General features: G+C 44.2%; 3 protein-coding genes across 9 annotated transcripts in view; 1 reads left to right on the forward strand and 2 right to left on the reverse strand.

The window, feature by feature from the left end:
• Positions 1-13,807, forward strand: LOC108623329 (replication in mitochondria 2). 6 transcript variants are annotated; one of them, XM_018021758.2, is made up of 7 exons: positions 1-205; positions 344-500; positions 561-752; positions 823-1,050; positions 1,108-1,455; positions 1,510-1,812; positions 3,275-3,360. In XM_018021758.2, exons 1-6 carry the CDS (start codon positions 156-158, stop codon positions 1,807-1,809), a joined length of 1,275 nt encoding a protein of 424 aa, XP_017877247.1. In that variant the 5' UTR covers positions 1-155; the 3' UTR covers positions 1,810-1,812; positions 3,275-3,360. The 6 variants fall into 6 exon arrangements, 4 of the variants coding, with proteins under 4 accessions (XP_017877247.1, XP_026667957.1, XP_017877248.1 ...); XR_001916536.2 differs by lacking the exons at positions 1-205; positions 344-500; positions 561-752; positions 823-1,050; positions 1,108-1,455 and adding exons at positions 3,867-4,141; positions 9,062-9,180; positions 10,908-11,121; positions 11,399-11,868; positions 11,940-13,807 and having other exon boundaries at positions 1,664-1,812; positions 3,275-3,457; XR_001916535.2 differs by lacking the exons at positions 1-205; positions 344-500; positions 561-752; positions 823-1,050; positions 1,108-1,455 and adding exons at positions 3,867-4,141; positions 9,062-9,180; positions 10,908-11,121; positions 11,399-11,856; positions 11,940-13,807 and having other exon boundaries at positions 1,664-1,812; positions 3,275-3,457.
• Positions 7,853-9,068, reverse strand: LOC108623331 (peroxiredoxin-5, mitochondrial-like). Its single transcript, XM_018021761.2, has 3 exons — positions 8,319-9,068; positions 8,148-8,253; positions 7,853-8,094 (listed from the first exon to the last, which is right to left on the reverse strand). The coding sequence occupies exons 1-3, from the start codon at positions 8,492-8,494 to the stop codon at positions 7,894-7,896; spliced, it is 483 nt and encodes a 160-aa protein (XP_017877250.1). The 5' UTR covers positions 8,495-9,068; the 3' UTR covers positions 7,853-7,893.
• Hml (hemolectin) overlaps positions 13,806-23,244 on the reverse strand; it is a 14,423-nt gene continuing 4,984 nt past the window's right edge. For both annotated transcript variants that reach the window (XM_026812152.1, XM_026812151.1), the window contains exons 11-25: positions 22,834-23,196; positions 22,420-22,758; positions 22,003-22,341; positions 21,153-21,926; positions 19,399-21,066; positions 19,153-19,327; positions 18,761-19,095; positions 18,562-18,703; positions 18,145-18,497; positions 17,672-18,087; positions 17,298-17,596; positions 16,608-17,238; positions 16,196-16,535; positions 14,180-16,129; positions 13,806-14,088 (exon numbers count right to left, since the gene is read on the reverse strand). In XM_026812152.1, the coding sequence (XP_026667953.1) occupies positions 13,895-14,088; positions 14,180-16,129; positions 16,196-16,535; positions 16,608-17,238; positions 17,298-17,596; positions 17,672-18,087; positions 18,145-18,497; positions 18,562-18,703; positions 18,761-19,095; positions 19,153-19,327; positions 19,399-21,066; positions 21,153-21,926; positions 22,003-22,341; positions 22,420-22,758; positions 22,834-23,196 (8,318 nt within the window). In that variant the 3' untranslated portion in view covers positions 13,806-13,894. The remainder of the gene's footprint in view (positions 14,089-14,179; positions 16,130-16,195; positions 16,536-16,607; positions 17,239-17,297; positions 17,597-17,671; positions 18,088-18,144; positions 18,498-18,561; positions 18,704-18,760; positions 19,096-19,152; positions 19,328-19,398; positions 21,067-21,152; positions 21,927-22,002; positions 22,342-22,419; positions 22,759-22,833; positions 23,197-23,244) is intronic.

Raw genomic sequence — 23,244 nt, forward strand, 5'->3', positions numbered from 1 at the left:
GTCTATCCTGTGTGCTTGTTGGAAACACCTGCGTGACCAGTTACCAGTTTCAAATCGTGTTTGAAATCCTTTGTCGTTCCGTGATATACACGTGACACGCGTTTGTTTGTGGTCATCTTTGTGCCAGAGGAAAAGTTTTCGAGGAAGGAAAAAGGATGGAAGGGTTCGATGTTTTGCATGTGGAAATTTGTCAGAATGTCGCCAGGTAATCGTGACTACCAGCCGGCAACCCGTCTTTTTACACTCGATTGACTACAATTATTTTCGCACAGAATTTGTTTATAACAAGATATTAATTTACGCTTTTACTGAATCGATTTCGTATCGTTTTATGTACTTTCAGTGCATTGACGACCGACACGATTGAGAAGCTGGTAGACGCCGAAATAAACACGTTGGATGAAGTTGCATTGGATACAATCATGTATGGAAAGGATCTATCCAACCAAACCTTACAGACACACGTCGATTCAATAATATGTAGCTGTAGTTATGGAAAGGTAATAAACACAAGGTATATTGATTTATAGAAAAGATTTATTAGAAGGTAATTGTTACAGAAGAATCAAATGAAGATACAAGGTGCCACATTGAAATTTCATGTATATAGACTGACAATGGAAGCTGCAGCTACAGAGACTATGGATAACAATGGAGAGGATCTCCCAGTTTCTTCGCATTGGATATTACCAACAGAAGAGTTTCATTATCTGTGGGAGAGCCTTTATTTCGATTCCAACATTAAGGACAATGTATAGCTCATTTTTCTTTCCATTTACTTCCCCATTGTGTTACAAATCTAAATAATAATTTCCTTTTCAGTTACTTCATTTCGTGGAAACATCAATGATATTCTCAGATCACAATGTGAATACTAACATCGTAAGCTGGAACAAAGTGGTGCTGTTGCATGGGCCACCTGGCACAGGGAAGACCAGCTTGTGCAAAGCCCTGGCTCAGAAAACTATCATTCGTCTAGGAAACAGGTTCACCCACGGCGAATTCGTCGAGATAAATAGCCACAGTTTATTCTCAAAGTGGTTCTCAGAGGTAAAATAAGAACGAACGATCGCGGAGGATCAAAGATGAAATTGTAATTAATTTCAGAGTGGTAAGCTGGTCATGAAGTTGTTCAACGAGATAAAAAGACTTCTGGAGAATCCGCAAGCGTTGGTCTGCATTCTGGTCGATGAAGTGGAGTCTCTGGCGCATACCCGGAAGTCATGTAGCAACGGAGCAGAGCCTAGCGATGCTATAAGGGTGGTGAACGCCTTGTTGACACAGTTGGATCAAATAAAACGATACCCGAACGTTCTACTTCTTACTACCAGCAATCTTTCAGAAGCTATCGACCTGGCGTTCATCGACAGAGCAGATATAAAGCAGTACATCGGACCTCCCACGCATCAAGCGATATACAAAATCTACGCTTCCTGTCTCAAGGAATTAATGAGGGTGAGTATTTATAAACGTTCATTTATAGTATATGCTCAAGCTTGGCTTTCTTAGGTCAAGCTGATGGAACCGGAAGAGATTTACGAGTTAGCGTACTTGAAAAAGATGAATTATGAGGAGACACCGCAGACGAAGAACAGTTTGAAGTTAATGGACCTCTGCGAAGAGAGTCAGGGTTTCAGCGGTCGCATTTTAAAGAAGATTCCATTCCTAGCGCACGCTTTTTATCTGAGAACGAAGAAATGTACTTTGCCCAGATTTTTGAGGGCGATGCATTTAGCGATTAAAAGAGAAAGGGAAGATGATACGGAGGAGATGGACGTGTCGCAAGTATTGCAGCACTTGGAATTTTAAGAGGTACTCTCTATTGATATCTCTCCTATTTTTATTTTTATATGTAACACCTAGGATTCAGTATTATTATATTTATTTAATCTTTTATTATTACATAAAAATACATGTACATTTTATTTGAACATCATCCCTCCTCCTCGTATACTTAATTATTATTGTTGCAATCAGTTGTAAAACGGATTCAAATGAAAATTAAATTCCCGCGATCTCTACCGTTGGAACTGCGACGGCGAGGACCTCTCTAGTCGCCGGTTTGTTTTATGGCCGCGGTGCGCCTACACTCGTTTGCGGTCAATGCGATCAGTTGTTGACGAGCTGGTGATCGCGCTGGTGCAGTTTCGTCCGTCTCATGAATTGTGCTATTTTTTTTTTATTTCACCCGTTCACCGTCGAGATTGGAATCGTGCAACAATAATAACTACGTACGCGATTCGATTCGCGGCGCGTTGGACGCAGTCTTCGGCGTTCTTCCCACGCGTGTGAATCTGTCAGTGTTTTCGCCCCGATCGATCCTTTTCTCGAAAAAGTTCATGCTCTCGGAGTGACACGGGGCCGAGTGGAAGAATGTTGGATCGCGACACTGCGATACACCTCGTCGCCGGAGGGTGGGTTTACCGGCTTATTTATTTACCTAGTAGCGAAACGTCGTAATTAACCGCGAGCTCGCCGATCGAAGCCGAGAGGTAACGTGCGTCGTTGCGTCGTGAGCTGCGCCGGTGTTGCCCGGACCTCGGCAAAGAATTTACGCAGCGTTCGAATTCGTGACGAATAAATGCATCTTCGCCGTGGTAGACAGCGTTTAACCTTGAATCTACTGCGACATTGTCGCCGGCTCGTCGTGTTACGTCATCCTTGGTCGCTATCCTTCATGCGGTGTACATACATCGCATATGCGTAATTGATCGTCCCAATTTAGTAACCGTCGTTATTTTTGTCCGATCTGTGCATGTTTTTGTGCAACATCGATCCGCCGTCGCATTCATCGACACTTTTAACCGGATCGAAAATAAGCAATATCGTGTAACGTCGTTCAAGCATACGTTTATGTATAGAACGCGCGCCGTAACCGGCTTTCCGGCCGGGGGTGCATGTTTTCACGACGAAATGTATATACAAATACTGCTTTCTTCGTCGTTTACCGAATCGATCGCTTTATCAAAACCGTTCGTGACGATGTGTGAAATAGAATTTTCGGGTGGAAAAACACGCGTGATACTCTCGCACGTAATAGCTCGTTATTTACATTCCAGTGATAACTATAGATATAGAAAGCATGATTACATGTTAATTACAGTTATTTGTGTCGTTTAACTTATTAAAGACGAAAATGCTCGGGTACAGATTAATTTTGTTGAGATAAAAGTTATCTCTAATCTCTTGTCACCCCGATTGCAAGTAATTAATTATGAAGATTGAGATTCTCAAACGGAAGTGGATCACGTTCTTATCACGTTTTCTCCCTCAGAGTGGCTGGAACAACCGGTGCCATAGTCACATGCCCCCTGGAAGTGGTTAAAACGCGCTTGCAATCCTCTGACGGTTTCTACCCACCACCGGTGAACAAGGAGTTCACCTCCGGACATGTCACGTGCAAGAGTTTCCCGAAACCGGAACAGAGGAGGAGGCTGTGCACCGGAGGTTACACAAGGTAATTTGTTCATCGTATCATTACATCTTTTAATAGAAAACCGGCTAGAAATGCGTGTCAAGTATCAGCACGTTGCACGCGGAAACTTGTTTACAGGTAGAATCGCAGTAATAGTAATTTTGCGTGTTTCGATGCCCGACTGATGCTTGCATTCGCGGCATTCCTGGCTGAAAATAAACCCCGAGGCTCGACGTGTTTCAACGCTCGATTCGACGAACCCCTCGCGCCTCGAAATTCCAATTGTCTTTGACCTATCTTCTTTAATTGTTTATACATGCATCTACATTGTTAATTACTGATCAATCAAAACGTGTTTCGCGTACACCTCGTGTAACGCTTTTTGTATTTTCATCACCGAAACATATTGCAAATCATCGGTGAGTTGATCGTGAATGACTTTGCATTGCAGGCACGCTCTGGTGGCTCTGTCCCACTTCGGCGCGTCCACTCCCCCGGGAGGATCTCCCCATAGATATTCGACGCCGAGCGTGTTACAGTGCATCAGGTACATCATCCAGAACGAGGGTACCCGGGCTTTGTTCAAAGGTCTGGGACCGAACCTTGTAGGAGTCGCGCCGTCCCGCGCTATCTACTTCTGCGCCTACTCGAAAAGCAAAGTCGCGTTCAACGCGATCTTCGCCCCGGACACCGCGCTCGTCCACGTGTTCTCCGCATTCTGCGCCGGTGAGTACGCATCGCCGTTCCGCTTCCGGGCCGATCGGCCGATCGATGCTCATTGTAACGTGATTCAGATCAGCCAATAACTACCGTGACACGGTTGAATGAAGAGTAGCAGAGCGCGTGGTGTGTCGCGAAGCTCGTATGAAATTCTATTAGCTCGATTGTTTTTCATGCTTGAAACAAGCCAGACCTGTACGAGCATTTTCATAATTTCCTGATTGGAAATTCGTTAAGTGCCGTACGGTTCTGGTTCTTGTTAAAAAATAAGCGCACCGAATAGAGCGTGAAGTTACGTTGCGTGTAGAAAGTGGTCGAATGACCGAGAGAGAGAGAGAGAGAGAGAGAGAGAGAGAGAACAGAAATAGACGTAGATCTAGCCAAGGCATCGGCCGGGCGACCAGAATACGTAAGGACCGCGTTATCGCTCTCCTCGTTTTTCTTTAGGAACAATCAAGCTCGGTGATAACGTCCTCAGTGGGGTTACTTCGCGCGTCATTCCCCGTTATCTGTCTGAATGAATTAGCCGTAAATAGTTTTGTAATCTCGTATTTCTAGCACGATAACCCGCCGATTCTGCGCGTCCGATTATATTATCCGCGTAATCCCCGTTTAAAGGTAAGACAGATAAATGACTAATCTTTTCTTTCTGGCACGCCTGTACTTTGTATCGAATTGTAATCATGATTCATTGACTCCGAATTAGGCTGAACGAACAGAGATAAGTGAACTTTGTTCCTTGAGATTATCGCCCGTTCTTTGCTGGGGTGCTGTTATGCACTTGTGCGATTCACGCTTAAATGGATAATCGAGGAAAGAATAGCAGGGGTTCAGGAGGAAAACGTTCCGGCGACGCAATTGACTCAACGGTTCTCCGCACCTTTTATGAGGGTTTTCCCTTCCACCGAAACGTGTCTCTGGTCACGTAGCCGATTTCGTGTCCTGTGACTGTGACCTCAATTTCCCAGTAGTTGCAGCTTGAAATCCCATGGGCTCAGCTCTTGTTCTATTTTAAGAACTGTTTTTAGTCTTTTCCATGCAATTATAATTGAATTTCGTCTTTTTTAAAGTCGTTAGCTTCAAGCTTTTGAAATATTCCACTGTCTCTTCTTCTCAAACCAGTCGCTCCTCAACATTCATTTCATTCGTGCAATTGCATCCAATTGCATCGGTGGCCTTGAAACATCCTCTGCCGGATCAATTACGGCTTGTTATTCGTGCATATAGCATCGATCCGTTTAATAAGAAACGTCGACTGTTATCTTCCTTATGCCTCCGATATCAAGTGCAAACAAGATTTTATATTTGCAACGGAGATATAATTGCGTTTCGCGTTGCGTAATTAATTGAACAGTGGAGGAACGCGTAAGGTAATAGGGATTGTGCGGCGTGTCATTGAGAAAATAGATCTATGGGGCCGGTTCGATAGTCCCCCCGTTGCTCGTAAATAAACGCAGGGTAGCTGGAATTGCACGGCTAAAAATAGAAACTACTCTTGAATGGAACACCACTTTCGCTCGAGCCATTGTTCCCTCGAGCCTCCATCCTTCGTTTCACCCTTCTCCCCATTTTCACCTTACTTTTATTATAAACAATCTTCATTTTTTCCTGTTGGAACAGGTTTCGATTGTTGGTGGTTCACGCTCGCGTGACTGCGAGCGTTATGCAAACTCGTGTTTACTAAGTTTGCTCGGCTGCAAATTGGAACGTCAATACTTACTTGCATGAAGTGATTCGTACGAGAAAACAGCAAGTGTTGAAGAGCGTGCGATTAGATTTTTCAAGATAAGCATCGAGAATCAACGAGCAAGTTTATTGTTGTTCAAAGATAGATTTGTTTTCTTGACTCGTATCCCGAGTTTGCAAACAGGTATTCCGATCTATTGACCCAGTTCGCGGTCGGCCAACGCACTGTTTACCGCGGCACACCGGTGCGTCTCTTGCGACGCATCCGGATTATGCAATCGATCTGCACGCGTCCTTCGTAACTCGAAACTCCATCGCTGACCTAGTACAACGGCTTATCAGTATTAATGAGCCCTCGGTATTTGAAAATCAAATTTACATATTGAACTGCTGTTTAACGTTCTAAAAGTATAATACATCTTATATGATATATAACGCAGCATGTTTAAGAATAGCAGATAATATTTGATAGATTTATTAGAATGAGTCGTTTGATAATTGAGCTAAAGATTAAAGCAAATTCGTCGGTGCATCGTACTTTCGAGTCCAGCATCCAAACTGTGTCACGTAGGAATCGATAACACCGCATTTCTAGTGTTTCCCTCGCGGTGAGGTAGGTCAGGATAGAAACAGTCGATACTCCTTCAACCCGGCTCGAGCTTGGCAGTTCTTTTATTAGAGAACGTTGAACGCTGCGACGCAAAAGTGATTCGAGATTATGATCAATAACTCAATTAAAGGGGAAAGATGAAATTTCTTTAGAATTTTTTGTTTACAAAATCAGATGTTTAAAAGTAAATTCAAGTGGTTGACGAGAACGTTTGCCAAGTGGAGCCCCTTCTCTGGATACGTGATAGACAACGTATATCTACACTCCTCTGAAAAAGTATTAGAACATAAAAGAAGATAAGTAACGAACAGACGTGGTAGCTTGGAAAATTGAAAGTTATTATTAGAATTAAAAATGTATTGGCTATACAGTCAATCCCAAAAGTTTATGCACTTTAGAAACGCATTTTTTAAAAAGAAATCAGACGTCGGAAGAACATTGCTAATAATAAACACCAAAAAAAAATTTTTGATTTTTCCGAGATTTTTCCAAGGGGTACCCCTTCAATTTCTTCCAAATTTTCGTTTTTGGCCAATAACTCCCAAACCGTTAGACATACGGAAAAATTGCATATGACCTATCTTGTAGAGGACGACGAGATCTATAATTTCCATGTAAAAATTTTTCGCTAACGTCAATACTTAATTGGATATTTCCTTCTATACTTTTTAGCACGTAGCTATTTATTATTAGCATTATTCTTCCGACGTCTGATTCCTTTTTAATTATAGGAAATGCGTTTTTCTAAGGTACATAAACTTTTGGGATTGACTGTATAGCCAATACATCCTTAATATCAAGTCCTTATGTAATTTCTGTGTAAATTGTATTTTCATTCAGATATCTGTTAGAATTCTCTGTTTTTATTTACGTCTCACGGATAAACTGCATTGGAATGATAACGAATGCTTCGAGTGTAATAGATAATGCAACGGCAATGAATAAAAATCAGTCGGAGTATTTTTATATGAAACTCTAGTTGGCAAGCGTCCTACTTGTGTGCAAGTTGTGTTGCGCAGCATGAATTTAATAAGCGTCGGATTGCGATAAGAGGTAGATAAACTATAAGTAATTTACGGAAGCTGCCCCCCCGGCGCTCGTCGGCGCGCGGTAATCTCTAGCGTGTTTTGGTAGGTTCGTAGCGTCGAAGACGAAAATAGACGAGCGACGAGAGTGTTTACGATGCACGCCGGGAAACCGGCAATTGCGTGACTCCATTGAACGTCTCTACGCTCTGCGCTTGTTTAAGTATCTATTTCAGGCGGCCGGTAGCAGTTCGCGCATTACAATGGTCATTTCGTGCTGACCTTGCGCGAATGCAAATGCCTTCGCCGAGCGGAATGTTGAAACATAAATGATATGTTCGATATAAACAAGTTTATAGAAGAGGGATCGGTCATCTGTGGAATTTTGAACCTGGACTCGGTAGAATGTATTGTTTAATTTATTTACATGGTTTACTTTAAGTACAATAAGTAGGTACACCGTCTGTTTGTAGACACATGAGCTTCACGTTGGGATGATCTATGAACAATTCTTTGACGATCCCGTTCACCGTTGCCATGGAGTATCGCCTGCTTCGGATTCCTCCTAATTCTGGAATGTCCACCTCCATCCCTATGGCTTTGGTATACGACGCCGTAGGATCTGCCAGCATTCTCACCTAAATGTTTATTAATCAATCTCTGAGGGGTTCTTAATTTAAATGAACTGTACTTTGTCGTTGGCTCCTCTGGCGTTTCCCCAAGCAGACATCACGAACGGATCATTCACGGCTACGCAGATTATCTCTTCGAAGCCTAACAGCTTCAGTTCTGTTGATCTGAACGTTCAAATTAGATTCGCTAAATTCGTGTCGAAACTGTACGCGTCTATGGCACGTTGTACTTTTCTATGAATCCTCTTAAGTGAACCCTGGAGCATCCGGGGACGTACGCGCCGGGAACACCGAAGATGATCGCTCTCTTGTGGCCGACTAGATCTAAAATGTTGGTCTCATTGTCCGGTTGAGCCTCGTACAAGGTCGCGCTAGGCAATTTATCACCTTTCCTGATTCGTGGCATCTCCTACGGCTTCTTGAACCTTGCCCCTAATTCGCGGGACTCGTTTGTTTCCTCGACTCGAAATTTCGATAGTTTCACGTTCCCGCGGGGGGGCTTGATTTGTTGTCGATTCCGGTCCAACTGTCTGCGCAGTAAATTTAGTAGTTGGCATGTTTACAGGAATCGGTGGATCGATTCGAGGGACTTCTGCCAGCTAGTTTAGGATTCGAAAAGAAAGGTTCGCGATCGACACTATCGTTTCTCGTTTTTGGCTGTTATATTTGCTGGACGAATACCGCAAATCCGATAGAAGGTCGAGTCATTCGTGGTCATAGTTCATCTAGTTTATTATTCCCTGATTAATTAAGGACAGAAGTTTCAAGGAGGAAGAAGGAGGACAATGATTCTTGAATTATGATTATTTTTAGTTAGAGATCAGGCTGTCGTGTCAGATAGTTAATTTAGTAAATTAGAAAATCGCGTGCGGCTGCTCTGGAAAAATGTAGAACCTTGAGGAGGGCTCAGACAGTCGGCCCATCCTCGTTCCACGCACCGATCGGATTAAAAACACGTGCATTCATTTTTCAGGTTTCGTGGCATGCACGTTGACAAATCCTATTTGGTTCGTGAAGACCAGGCTGCAGCTGGACCACCGAACGAACAAAATCACAGCGATGCAGTGCGTGCAAAGGATATATCGTCAATCGGTACGAAAAGTCCAGAACGACACGTCTTAACACCAAGTGTATCTTATAAATCATATTACACGATCATCGTTCACGAATCAGGCACACATTGCACAATTTGCGGTCAGTTCCATTGCAACGAGGTTTCATTCTTCAGACCGCGAACAAGCGTTGGAAATTCCATTGTGAATTTAGGAACCAAGATGTGTGCGGGACGCCGATAAATTCTGATAACCAAGAGAATGCGGTTGGATGATTATTAGAAATAAACGTATAGGCTTCTCAGAGAGAGAGCGAAGAAGCCTCGAAGTTTCGTCGACAGTCGTGTTGCAACTGTTGCGATATACAATGAACGCGAGCCGGTCTACTAGCCAAGGGTATTTTTACGATTTGTAAACGCGTACGAATGCCAGAATACCCGCGTCTGTAATATTTTCGACGTAACTATCTCCTGCAAACGAGCGTTTCATTTCAAAAGAATGAGGACACTCGTAGAAACAGCTTTAAATCAAATTTTAATCGATTCCTTCGTAGTTCTGGATAATTTATTGGATAATAATTTAAACTCGGTATTGTTGAGCACATTATTTTGATGTTGCACCGGAATTGCAACCGTGCCAGATCTACGAATAGTAAAGTGCACCGAGAATATCTCGACCGTGCGAAAACAAGACGGACTTGTCCATCGAAAGTTATTTTCTTTCAACTCTGCGTCATCTAGACTTGTTCTCATCGCCGGCGCCTACCGGGTGCATTAATTTTCCCCCCCAAAAGAGAACTTGAACTCTGGTTACGTAAAGTTGATAGAATCGTAGGTCGACGATGAATGATATATTAGCTCGCGGAACGACTGCGCTAATTTATTCAGTGTTTTTATTCCTTTGCGCAATTGCGAGAAAAGATGCAAATGCACGGAGCTAGTATTTTCTGTGGCGCAACACGTTCTCCACAAAATACGTCGCTTTCTACTTGAAACGATCACGCGACACATGTGTGCACGCGACGATAAGGTCGACCAGGCATCAAATTTTCCGCGACCGTTCATTGATGGTTCACACATTCTTCAGTCAATTTGCGCCAACGTACGATAATCCATCTCTGTTTAATAATCTAATCGTCACTTGGCATACTTCATCGTCGTTGAAAATCAGAGAATCACTTGTTAAATATTCTTAAGCTGTTTACAATACGAGTGAAACATCAAGTCAAACATTGTTAAAATCCAACGATCTTCATGAAAATATTTGTATTAATTATTTTAATTAAATCGAAATTGCTCAACACGCGGAAACTTCCATGATATTAGCGAAGAGACGTAAGATAATGAAAAGTAGTACACCGTGAGGAATTGGATCCCTCTCAAGACAATATTGATCATCTGATCGTAAATCATATCGGCTTATCAGTCATCCTCGAAATTTAACGTTTACCTTATCTTCGCAAGCAAATATTCCCGATGTACTCACTCGAGATAATACCTTTGTTGGTGGCAAGCTCTTTTAAGAAGCATCAACAGTGATTCTCTGATTCTCTAAGCTTCACGTAAGAAACAAAGCGAAGAACTCACGCCAACAAGTAAACAGATACACGTGTTCAATTCCTGTAAGAAGAATGTGATTCGTTTAACTAGATGATTTCGTAATCACTTAGCTGTTGGCAGAATGGATGCTTTCGTTTAATCGAGACGTCGGAATCACGTTCCTCACGCGAAACACCCTCGGGAGCTAAGCGTTCTATTGTATTTTCAGGGTATCAAGGGATTCTACAAAGGCATTATGGCCTCCTACATAGGGATAAGCGAGACTGTGATACATTTCGTGATCTACGAGGCGGTGAAAGCGTATATAGCAACGTGCAGGTCCATCGGCGGAGACGATCGGAAAACGTTGCGCGATTTCTTAGAGTTCATGGCGGCCGGTTCGTTCTCGAAAACGATCGCCTCCAGCATCGCTTACCCCCATGGTAAGATTGCCCGTGCCACGCGATACCCTCAAGCCTTCTCCTCTTCTCATACAGAGTTGAAAATCACACCGCGGTGCAACGACAAACGGTCATCTCACAAGTTCCTTTAATTCTTCTATCAATAGATACTATAAAAGAAAGAGAATAACTTTAGTTCTCGTGTGAGCACCTTTGCAATCTCTCTATCGATTAATCTTCATTTTAGTTTCTTCAAGATTAGCTGACTGAGGGAGATATCTAATATTAGAAGCTGTCAAATACGAAATCAATGTTCCAGAGGTGGCAAGGACGCGGCTGAGAGAAGAGGGCAACAAGTACCTGACGTTCACGCAAACCCTGAAGACCGTGTACAGCGAAGAAGGCCCGTACGGACTGTATCGTGGACTCGGCACTCACTTGATCCGACAAATACCGAACACGGCGATAATAATGGCGACGTACGAAGCGGTGGTCTACCTGCTGAGTAGGCACTTCCATCAAAGATCATTGGCGGTAACGAATGGGAACGGGTCTCAATTCTACACGGAGGCGAAGGGGAAAAGAGAGCTTGCCTAGGATTTGCTTTCGGCCCCTGAATAAAGGGCCGATGATTCGCTCGCCGCGGGTCCCGAGGATGAGTGAGAGGAAAAAGAGAACGAAGAACAACAACGGTAGGAAGAGAACAGCAAGAAGACACCGTCCAGGGTTACACGCACGCGTTTTCCGTGTATTGGGCCACGACGTTCGGGCCGGAAGGTAGCAATATAGGTATCACAGCGTGTTCCACACTGCTGTGTACTCTGTTGAGAGTAGCAAAAAGTAGCCCTTCCTCCTTTCAGGTAGCGTACAACTACCGTACGCGAGAGGAACACAGCCTAAACTCAGTCTCTCTGTACTCTCGACGCACGCATGGAGCCGGGGATCGGGGGAACCTGGACTTAAATCGGTTACGTAGGCTCGCAAATGCGCCCGGGAACACAAGGTTCTGTTACTTTCTCGTTCCTCGTTAACTTGTTAACTGACTCGCGCGTTCACTGTGGGAAGTTTCTCCTGGGTAAAACGGCAAGTTGTTCCTGCTTCCGACAATTTAAATTACGGAGTACTAAGTCCTCGTCTATCCCAGTTAACAGGTTAATGAAACCATTGAGGTGCCAAGGAGATTCTGTACATCAGGTTGTTTCCGGCGCCTTCGAAACACAAGAACGATCGAAACTCTCGATTTAATTTAATACCGCTGCTTGTCGAGATTGAAATTCGTGGTTCTTGTGGTTCACGGGTTGGATACAACTTCTACTCCTCCTGAAATAATCTCGAGATAAATTCCATTGAATCAGATTGTTTTTGGAGATGAGAATTATCAATTAACTGTGGATATAAAAATTTCTCTGGTCAACAGTGACATTTGATAATGAAAATATTCTGCTATTGCTTCTACTTGAAATAAAAATGAGCAACTTCACTGACACGAGGTCGTAAGAAAATTTGTTAGCATAGAGAGAAATATTATTCTTACTATCCTGTTTTGCATGACAAAGATCGTTTCATTTCTTTTTCGAAACTCTCCAATCACCACGAGGTCTAATTTCTTTTGAATCATGAAAAAGGTGTTCCGTTGCCAATCGTAGAAAGATCAATTTTTTGCACGCGAGGCTCGTGAAACAACAGGAAGGAAAAATCACTGCATCGATCGATGCCATAAAAATATCGTAGGAGTGTAGGATCGTGTATATATATAAATTAACGAATCGCGTTCAATATTATTCTCTACTATATACATACACACACACATATATATATATATAGAAGTAAATCAGTAGGATTTTGCAAAGGCGTTTGTATACTATTATTTTTGTCGAGTGCGTTAACGCGTCCAATCGAAACCGGAAGAGTTTTTCCTTTTTTTGTAACGTTCAGGGAGAGAAAGGTTTATACGTAGTTGCCATCCCCTATATGATATCTATATATGCACTTAGAGAGATACAGTATAGAAGTGCGTTGTTATTAAGAGTGGTAATTCGTTGCAAAAATGAAGATGTTAAAGATAAGTTATAGATATATATATATATTATATACATTGATGTACGTGAGGGAGGATTAATGATGTTTTGTTACTGACTGAGAGATATACTAGCGTTTGTAAGTTCGATTACGTTTGCGACGACTAACGCCGGTAGGGAAAGAATCGGATTCGTAGCTTTTTGATTTTTATACTCGTCTCGGCGTTCACTCGTGGATATTTACGTTCGTTACGATTCGACTGCTCAGGTTTTCTGGAAACTAGTCTAAAAACGTTCTTCTTAAGTCCGTCTTGTATCATCGCGCGCCCGTCGAATCAAGTTGAGCACGGAGGAATTGGCACAGGGGGTGAATAGATTTTACACGAATCTTCGCTTCCGTTTGATTTTCGTTGCGTAAAGGGGAAGAAGCTGTGATTTTTAATTTAGATCGTATCATCGGCATGGTCGTCTTGACGAGAGACGTTAACTTCTTCTGGCAGATCCGGAACCTTCGAGTACAAAACGAAAACGGTTTCGAGCTCGTTTAGTCTTATCGAAGGGAAGACTGAATTATTTTCTATTGTACTTAGCCATCGGTCCGGAGAAGAATTTTTGGCAACGAGAGGAAGCCGATATACGACTGTTGAGAAACGATATGTATATATATTTGTGTATATATACGCATCGATCAATAAAATCAACGAAGAATATTTTTGTATCCTTGGGTTTACTTTCAAGATTTAACAATAGATCTTAATAACTTAGTTACTAACTTAGAATTAATTCACTCCAGCTCTTCACCCTTTCACACCGCCGCCGCGCCTTCCCTTCATGTGACCACCTCCGGAGCTACACGCCGAGCAAGTGCACGACACCGGCACTACTACTTGTTTCTTGTACTTCTTGTAGTCGTCGCACGTTAACTCGACTATCAGACCTTTGTGCTCCGTCGGTTGACAGCATTGACAGTCCACAACAGGGCTCCAGTTCTCTGAAATAATTAAATCAACCTCATTGATCGGTCAATCTGTTTCAAGGTTTGAGACAGATCTAGACAGGCTAGATCAGGGGACTGTACTCACCTACGTCGAAGTAAGAGGTAGACTTGCACTTGCCGTGACACTCCGTGACTCCTTCGACCGGTTCCAAATTCTTGCAAAGCCCATGTGCTCTGGTCCTCATACTAAACATACCGATCGTCTCCTGCGGTTCCAACACATCTGCGGCGCAGGAGTCAACCTTTTGATTCTCTGCCGTTGTGTTGCACATCTTGCAGCAATTTTTTATATATATCGAGCTCTCCGGACAGTTGCTCACGTCTGGACACACCGTCGAGCTGTTGGTAATAGCTAATTGTTCTCCGGAAATATCCATACAAGAAAAGATAGTGCAGTTGTCATCGGAGTACCAAGTGAACCCAGGCTCGAACAGTTGTTCGTCGACGACGCAATGCGTCTGCTTGCACTTCCCGCAACACTCGCCCTCTCTCTCTTCATAAATCCAACCGATCGCACATTCTTTGTTACAAGTTTCTACATGATAAATCGTCGCAGCGTAATTCTCTAGGACGCAAACCTCGGTCACACATTTATCATCCAAATGCTTCCATTTCTCTCCAGGTTTATACACCGTGCCGTTGTAGCGACAGCCAGTACGAACGAGTTCCGGACAGCATTTGCCTGGAATGTAGCGTTTCTCTATCTGAACCTTGCCTTCTTCCGATGGATCTATTTCTGGACATTCTTCAGTGCGAGTTTCCACGTAGATGGTACCGTTGCCGGAGGTGCACGTAAACTTTGTGCAGGAATCCCACGAGAACCATTCCTCACCCACGTTCTTCACTTGGTCATCCACCACGCAAGCCGTTGGAACGCATCGTCCGCAGCAATTAATACTCTTATTCTCTGCTGGCTGATATTCAAATCCGGGATCACAAACGGTGTGGCACTCCTGCACCTTCGCCCGCTTCTCGATACCGTCGGTGTCTTTCAAACACTCCATTAGATTGCAGCTATCTTCAGGATTCGGTTGCCAAATATCGCCGACCTGGTACACTTTCTCCCCATCCTTGCAGGCAGTCCTCTCGAAGTTTGGACAACATTTATCTTCAAGAACGACCTCTTCCATGACGAAATCTGCTAAATCCGGATGATCCACCGCTTTGAGGCACTCCGTCGTGAAGCATTTGGCTTGAGGACCTTTCTCCGACGGCTCGCATATACAAGAAGTACATTTTCCATCCATCCACTGCTCGCCAAACTTCTTGGCCACTATGTGCTCTGACATTTCTATCTTATTCTCCGATTCCATGTTGTACAGGCATAAATCCTTGGGAGGGACGCAGTTGTAACTGGCGCAACAGGTATTCCTCTTGACGTCGGATTTTAATTCATAGTAATCTGGACAGGACGGTGCTGAGGGGCACGTTTGGGAGTCGCAGATGGTCATCAGCTTAGGACAGCAACCAGACATGTTCATTACCTTCACGAAACCCGGTTCCAGTTGTTCGACCTCTGTGTTAATATCGTTCAGTATAGGACACTCTGATTGCGGCACGCATTCGCAAATGAACTTCTTGCAGCCTTCAGAATCAGTGGACACTTTTATTGTCTGTCCGTAACCGCACTCCGGTATCTGAGGCTCTTCGCAGAACGGCGGAACAGTGGTGAAAGTCTTCGGCATGCAAAGATATTTTGTGCAACACTCTTCTTCTGTCCCGTTCACAGCCACAGCGGTCATGCTCTCTTCGCAGACGGTGTCCATGGCTGGACACTCGGTTCTCTCGCAGTTGACGACTCTCTTGTTGCAACTGCACTTGGTGCAAGTGTCGGGGAACCACGTGTCGCCCTCGACGTGGCCTTGCTCGTCGCACAGTAAACATTTCTCCTTCGGTATGCAAGTATCGTTGTGGAAAACGAAGTTCTCCGGACAGAAACAGCCTTCCTCGTAGATGTCACAAGATTTGTCTTTGATTTCATTAAGAGAGTCGCAGGTCTCTTTGCAAGCAGGTCCGCACGGTTGATAGACCAGATCTAAAGAATATAATAATTCATATACTATGAAACTTTTCTTACTCTAACTTAATGAAAGGTACTTACGTGGAGGGCAAGTGTAAGGACACGTCTCAGAGCTTCGCCAAGTTAAACACATTCCCATTTGTTGACATTTCCTTGAATAAGCTTCGAAGCTGTCGCAGGGACCTCCTCCTGAGCACATACTGTCCTGACAGCACATTAAATATGGCATCGGGTCGACGAGACTGTGGCACATGCCGAATTCCGATGTGTCCACCAGTTTCCTACAGGGATCTTGATCTGCAGGAGGTAGAAGGCATTTGCTTTCATTCTTGACGACGCAACCTGTGGTGTCTATGTCAACACCATTTACTGGCTCCGTGACCAACCAACTGGTACCAAACTCTTGCGTGTCGCTCGTGATCTGCTCGAAGATTTTAGCAGATTAATACAAGGCATGTTAAAAAGTTTTAATTTATACGAACGGGATCCATACTTCTCCATCTTGCTGCATCTTCATATCGTCATCGGGATCTTCGTTACAATTGCCACAGAGACCTTCCATGGCTCCTCCGAAGATGTGCGACGGAACCGTAAGACTGAACGCGAAATTCGGCTGATGACTGACAATTGCCAATTGAATAGAAGGTATCAGGAAACGGAGCTTATCCGGAGTCTGTTCCACGTTCATCCAAGACGTTTTATACGGAAACTCGTTCACTCTCAACCCGTCTACTTCTAATTCGAACAGATGACCAGGCGCAACTTCCTGGATTTTAACCACGTGCCCTTGATAGAGCACCAAGATCGCCTCCGTACACGTTCCCGTTTCACAAATCTTATTCGACACAAGAACCTGATAACCGTAATCTCCCGTCTCCTTCACGGCTCTTGATAAAACGTAAGTGCAATTCCCATCGAATTTCATGTTCTTCCTATCGAAGCTAATGAACTTCGAGTTGCCCATCCACTCGCAGAGGCAGTCTTTGCACTGTGCGGGTGGCACGCATTGATTTCCATCTCGGACAGTTCCTTCAGGACAGAAACACCCGGGGAAGCAAACTCCTTGCATCACTGGACATGGATCTATCTGCTGCAGATTATCACAGCTGGTCTCACACTTGTTCCTGCAATGAAATCACTTCATCAGTCTCATTTCCACGTTAAATCGTTCATTAAAAAATACCTGAAGCAGTCTTTGTGAACGAACGGCGGCTCGCAATTGGCTGGACAGTCATGAGTGCTCCTCCAGCTGGACAGGTCGACATTGAAATCACTGGCTTGGCATTCCGTCACGAAGCTAGTTAACAAACGACAACGACAATCATCGGACGTGCGATTACTACGAAGACAATTGCAAATGCTCTCCATGCAGCCTGAAACAAATCTCTCCAAGTCCACTACGTTAGAGCACACCGCCAGCGATGGGTCCTTCACAGCGTTGCAGATCTTCCAGCTCTCCGTTTGCAGATCGTACGGACAAATCTATGTAAAAGATGAAGAGAAAAATTTAATTTCAAGAATTACGTCGATGAACATTAGATATGTCGATCGTCAAACCTGTGGATCGCATTCTGGGACTCCTTCCATGGCCCAGCTATTACCGAACTCTACGGTACTGTGAGCCTGATTGCCATCCGGCAGTTGTCTATCGTTCATCGAATGTCCGTCGAAATAACCGCAGAGACCATCGACCTGGCGTGCCAGTTTCGTCGATATACCGATCTTCACGTTAGAGCTCGTGTCCCAGATCACCCAGAACCCGTAATAATTTGACAACAGGTATATAATGTCTCCAATAATTGATATTTTAAACATGGGCAGATTGTCAGCGATCCTAGCTATCTGGTTTCGCGTGAAACTGTATTCATTGATGTCTACGTGCATGTCGGGGTATAGTACGATCACGTTCGGATCCAGAGTCACTGCCAGCACTCTTATACACTGACCGGAGTGTGAATTACATTGCTTCTCCACTGCAAACACACTTTTTCAGTGAAAATGGTCAATCGTCGAGAATTAATGTTACTTACACGTGATGTACCACTTGTTAGAGTACATATCTCTGGCCAGGATGTGGTTACAGATATCGTATTTGTATTCCAGCTTGTCGAACGTAGTGAACGTCCTTCCAGTCACGTTGCAAACTGCTTCCTGTGGCGGGGGCGGTTTGCAGCTGTACTTGGGACACTTCTGCAGTTTGTACATACTCATCTTCTCATAAACCACTGTGTAATTGGGAGGGCAAGACACTTCCGGGCAGGATTCAGTTTTATCTTTATCCAGAATCGGCGGTGGTTTGATCGGCACGCAGCTGAATTGCTCGCATTCCGTCTCGTTATTAAATACCTCGAACACTTGAGTCTGTCCATGACGCATGGAGTTCCTGTCGAGAGATTTATTAATTGAAATTCAGATTAACAGAAGTAGGTGATTATTAAATGAAATACCTCAATCCTTTTCGTCTGGTTGAAGTCTTACGCAGAAACTTTTCTTTTGTACGAGATCTAGTATAGTACTGTGACTTCTGAGCTAGTTTCGGTACTATTTTATACCCTGGCGGGCAGATAGGTTCCTGACACACGATCGGAGCTAAAACGATATTCAATTATAAAATGACTTACACCATTAATTCTTTTATTTAACTACCTGGTGTCGATGTGGAAGTTGTGCTCTCCACTTGGACAGTAGTGGGCGTTACGGGTTCGGTCACTTCGGTCGTTATACAATCTTTCTCATCGTCTGGGCAATCCTGGACTCCGTTGCACCATAAATTCTCCTCGATGCAGACGTTGCTGGTTGGACACCGGCGTGTACCAACCGGGCAAGGTTTGCAGACGCAGTTGCATAATTCGTTCACTACTGGTCTCAATGCTGGATCCTCGCAGGGTTCACATTTCTTCGCCTGACACATGGGAATGCCGTTCAGAGTGCATACGCACTCTTCGCAGTTCTCGTTCAGGTATATTGCACCCACGTCGTAGCTGTAATTGTTTCCTGGCTTAGTCGAAAGATCATTCATAGTTTTAATGACTACTTACGTGATGTGTCCAATCACGCAAGGGCATTCTTGTTTGAGAACGCAAGAATTTCCATTCCACCAGAGATTATCCGTGCACTCGCACTTGCTCTGATCTTCACTATTTTTCCCATTGCACACGTTGCACTGTTCAATACTCTTTACAGTCGTGGAAGTTGTCTCTGGCCGCTTAGGAGCTGCATAGGTCAATTCGTATGAATTACAACAAATTAATATTTTTACTGAATGAAATTAGAAATATACTTACGGTACGGTAAGAAACAGCCAAGGACTTCGAGTTTCAAGCTTATCTGTTCATGCCACCTAATCGGTTGCACTTTCAGGTATCTTGCATTCAGTGGTCTCTGGAAATAATTCCTCTTCTCTGAATCAGAGTCGAAATTAGCTAAGAATTCTCTTTCCAGACCGTTCTCATCCAACACAGGATTCCACTGGACGTTGTCCATGCTGTAAAACACTTTATACGCTCTGGTCCAGGAGCCTTCGCCACCTTTGGTAGCGATTCCTGTTAAATTACGTGGCTCCAAGAAATCGATCTTAACGAATTGATGTGGATTGTTCACTTGAGGGTGCCAGACATCCGACGAAGACAATTTTAAGTTTGGTAGCACATCAGTGGAAGACGAGGACACTGAAATCTGTTCAGGGTACATCAGCCCATTGTCCAATCCCATAGGTTCGTCGCACATAGGGGTCACAATCTCTGTAGTCGTCAACACCTTCTCTGTAGTCGTAAATACCGCCATGTGACAGCCAAGCAGTTCTACTTTCATGGCAATATCATTCTGCCAAGTTAACGGGATGATCCTCACAACTCTGGCTTCAATGGGCACGTAGAATTTCTCTTCAAGCGGCACGAAGCCTTTCATGGGTCCTTTAAAAACTCGTGGTGTTCTTCCTTCGTCCAGGATGTAAGAGAACGAGTGGCCATCCTCTGAGAATAATACTTTGTAACTGGTTACGAGCTTGTCCTTAGCACCTTGCACGACGATGCCGTATATTGGCTCTGGTTTCTCAAACTTTACATCTATCCATTGATCAGCAGATGCTACTTCTGGTTCCCAGAATTTATTCTCTTTATTAAATACTATGTTTTCTGGTTGGAATGCAGGACCTTTGCTACTGCTAGCATTGAAGGAGACTTGAGGTCCGAAATACTGTATTAAAGGAATGAAGAAGTTGGAGACACACTCAGCCGGAGGGCTCACTGTGCTTGGTATTAAAACAGTGTATTCCCGAGTCGTAGGAAGTGTAGTTTCCAAAGGTGGTAAAGTGGTCCCTTGACCAGTTCTGCACGACGTTTCGTCGCAGGTGTACAAATTATTCACACACTGACAGAACACACAGTCGGATTCCTTGAAGACAGTGAATGGAATAATTTGCTGGCCCTCATAGGTCGCGCAAGGGCAGTCAGCCTGGTCGACGCAGGTCGTCTCGTCTCTCCAGAATTCATTCGATTTGCATGGTTTCTTATCCAACGGAATGCATCCCGGTATGCAACCTCCTTTCCAACTGCATTTCCCTTCTTGCTCCAAAGTATGTTTATAATAATCGCAAGTCTTGTCGCAGTTGATCGCGCAATCGCTCCACGTTTCACCTTCCTTGCAAACTTTCGTCGTTATCACGTTCTTCTCCCATGTGGAGGTAGTGCTACTGTTGTATACAGTCTTCCCGTCAGTCCACACGATTTTACCCGGTGTAGTACGTTCTTGCGAACAATCTGGTCTGATTTTCAATACGTTCGCTGGCCAGTCGCAGATTTGCGAATCGGGATTGTAAAACATGTGCTCGCCGCAGCTTTTCATCACGAATTCGTTGCCGTTGACGCCGGGTACGCATTGATAGAACAGGTGGCAATCGTTTGAATGCGGTACGTTGGGACTCTCCACGCTGCATCCTTGATCTATTCTATCGTCTATTGATAACAAAAATGATTATCACAATTAAAATTGTCATAGCCAAGACATTGAACAATCGTTTTATAACACCAATCTGGTTTACCTGGTGAGCATTTGCACAAAACGCTGATTTCAAAATCGATGCAAGGTAGATTAGGCTGAGACTGGCAATAGAGACCACGCTCCAAACTGCATTCTACATCCAAACCCGTTTCCTTCGGCATCATATGACCGTTTACAGACCTGCATTTTATATCAATCATGTATATCGTATCGCAAACGGGAGATCCTTTGATATTCCCCAAGATTAAGGTCGTCGGCAGTGGTTCGATATCTTTAAATTTCTTTCCCTTGATGGCTGGGTCTTGATTTATCCAAGCGGTCCAGCCATCCACGCACTTCAGCGGCTCCTCGCCCGACGGTGTAGAAATCACTTCTGTAGTGGTGCTGCATGGCTCTCCTTTGCATACTACTTTTCCACGGCTGCAGAAGCAGCTCTGGCAGTCGTCTTGCTTCACTCTGTCCCCTTCATAATAAATCACGCCATCCATTTCTGTACAAGGCGTCTTGCAAGTCTCCCTGGGTACGCACTGCGTGTAGTTGTCATTGATATACACTTGACTTTCAGGGCAAGATTTCACGGAGCAACCCTCGACGCAAGCGTCTTCAGAACATCGGTGAGATTTCTCCTTCAGGGTCATAAGATTGTCGCACGTTTCTCGAGGACAAGTAGAAATGCAGGGAGAGTACGAGCTGCAGCTCTCGTCGCACTGGATGGGACAGAGTTCCTGGCTGCGCCACTTGATTGGAATCCCCTTCGCGTTGCACTCTTGGGCGTACGCCGCCAAAGCGGTGCATAGGCACTCGCAGTCACCTCCTGCAATATTTGAAATTACATAGAAAGTGATATAAATACATCAAATCCGGTTGAGAAGATTTGATTGAAACTGTACCCGAGTCGCAGCCGCAAGTATCGAAGATGCAATTGTGTAAATAGCTCTCCACTTCGACTTCGGAGTGGCAAGGGTGGAAGATCGACGACTTCAAAATGCTACACTTTTCCGTGGCCCAGAGGTTCTTCTCCGGGTGCTGTTCGCATGGATCTTTGACATCCCTCGGCTCGGGACAGAACTCGTTTCTCTTCCAAGAGTCGCCAAAGAGATTTGCCGACGCTTCAGAAATTCCACCTGAAGGTGTTTTAAAATCATCTTCGCTGTTGTCGTTGTAATCCCCGCAGAGTCCCTTCGTGCGGGCCTTCCATTTGGGATCGAGCCTTACATACACTCTGGTCCCTATAAAAGAGCCAGGAAGAATTATTATTAATCGTAGACAGCGTTTATAATTAAACAATTAATTCTAAATATAAATACCTCTGTCCCATTGCAAAGTGAGCCCCATGTCAGGCACATCGACGAATACAAACAAGCCAGCTGTCCTCATGGAGATTCTCTTGAAATTATCTAAAGGCAGTTCCTTCCCTCTGGTTAGAACAATCGTTTCCAGATTCTTATCGTTCCCAATGGTAAGAGACACTGATTTGGAACACGCTACTCCAGTCGTGCCGCAGGGTACGTTCTGAATGGACACATCGAAGCAGTCCTGCAAGCTCAGGGAACCTTTCACCAGGACGTAATCACACATTCCTTGAAAGTCGTAGATCTTCCCATCGAAAGTTTTATAGTGAGAGTCGCCCCAAGCTGAACAGATTCCTGAAAATGAGAAACAAGAAGAATTTAGATAATGTATTATTAAATGACAAGCAGTATTCGAAGGTTTCCTGTTACCTCCGCAAATTCTATCGGTGCACTTCCAAGTCCCGTTAAGGCACTCGCAACTGTTGCATTCGTTTTGGATGACAGATGCCTCGGCGTAACTCTGGCCACCGTGATGGCAAGGACAAGATTCCTCTTTAATGCATTCGCCTCCTAGCTCGCTTAAAACGTAGCCAGTCTTACAAACGCAGCCTGATTTGCAAACCGAAGGTTTTTGAATTGGTTTATGCATATCGCGACAAGTTCTGGGCTCGGTAGGTGCACAGTCGACGACTTCCTGGTGGCTGCTCGCCAGGCAAGACCTCAGTAGATCTTTCGCCGCTGGATACTCTGCGATCTCTTCCTGCTGGGCCTCTCGGCAGTTCCAGATTCCTCCTGATCGAATACAATCAATAAGATTGTGCTGGGAATTGATTTAAGGAT

Source organism: Ceratina calcarata, unplaced genomic scaffold (assembly GCF_001652005.2).
Source record: "Ceratina calcarata isolate Rehan_Ccalc_2016 unplaced genomic scaffold, ASM165200v1 scaffold260.2, whole genome shotgun sequence".
NCBI classification, from domain to species: domain Eukaryota; kingdom Metazoa; phylum Arthropoda; class Insecta; order Hymenoptera; family Apidae; genus Ceratina; species Ceratina calcarata.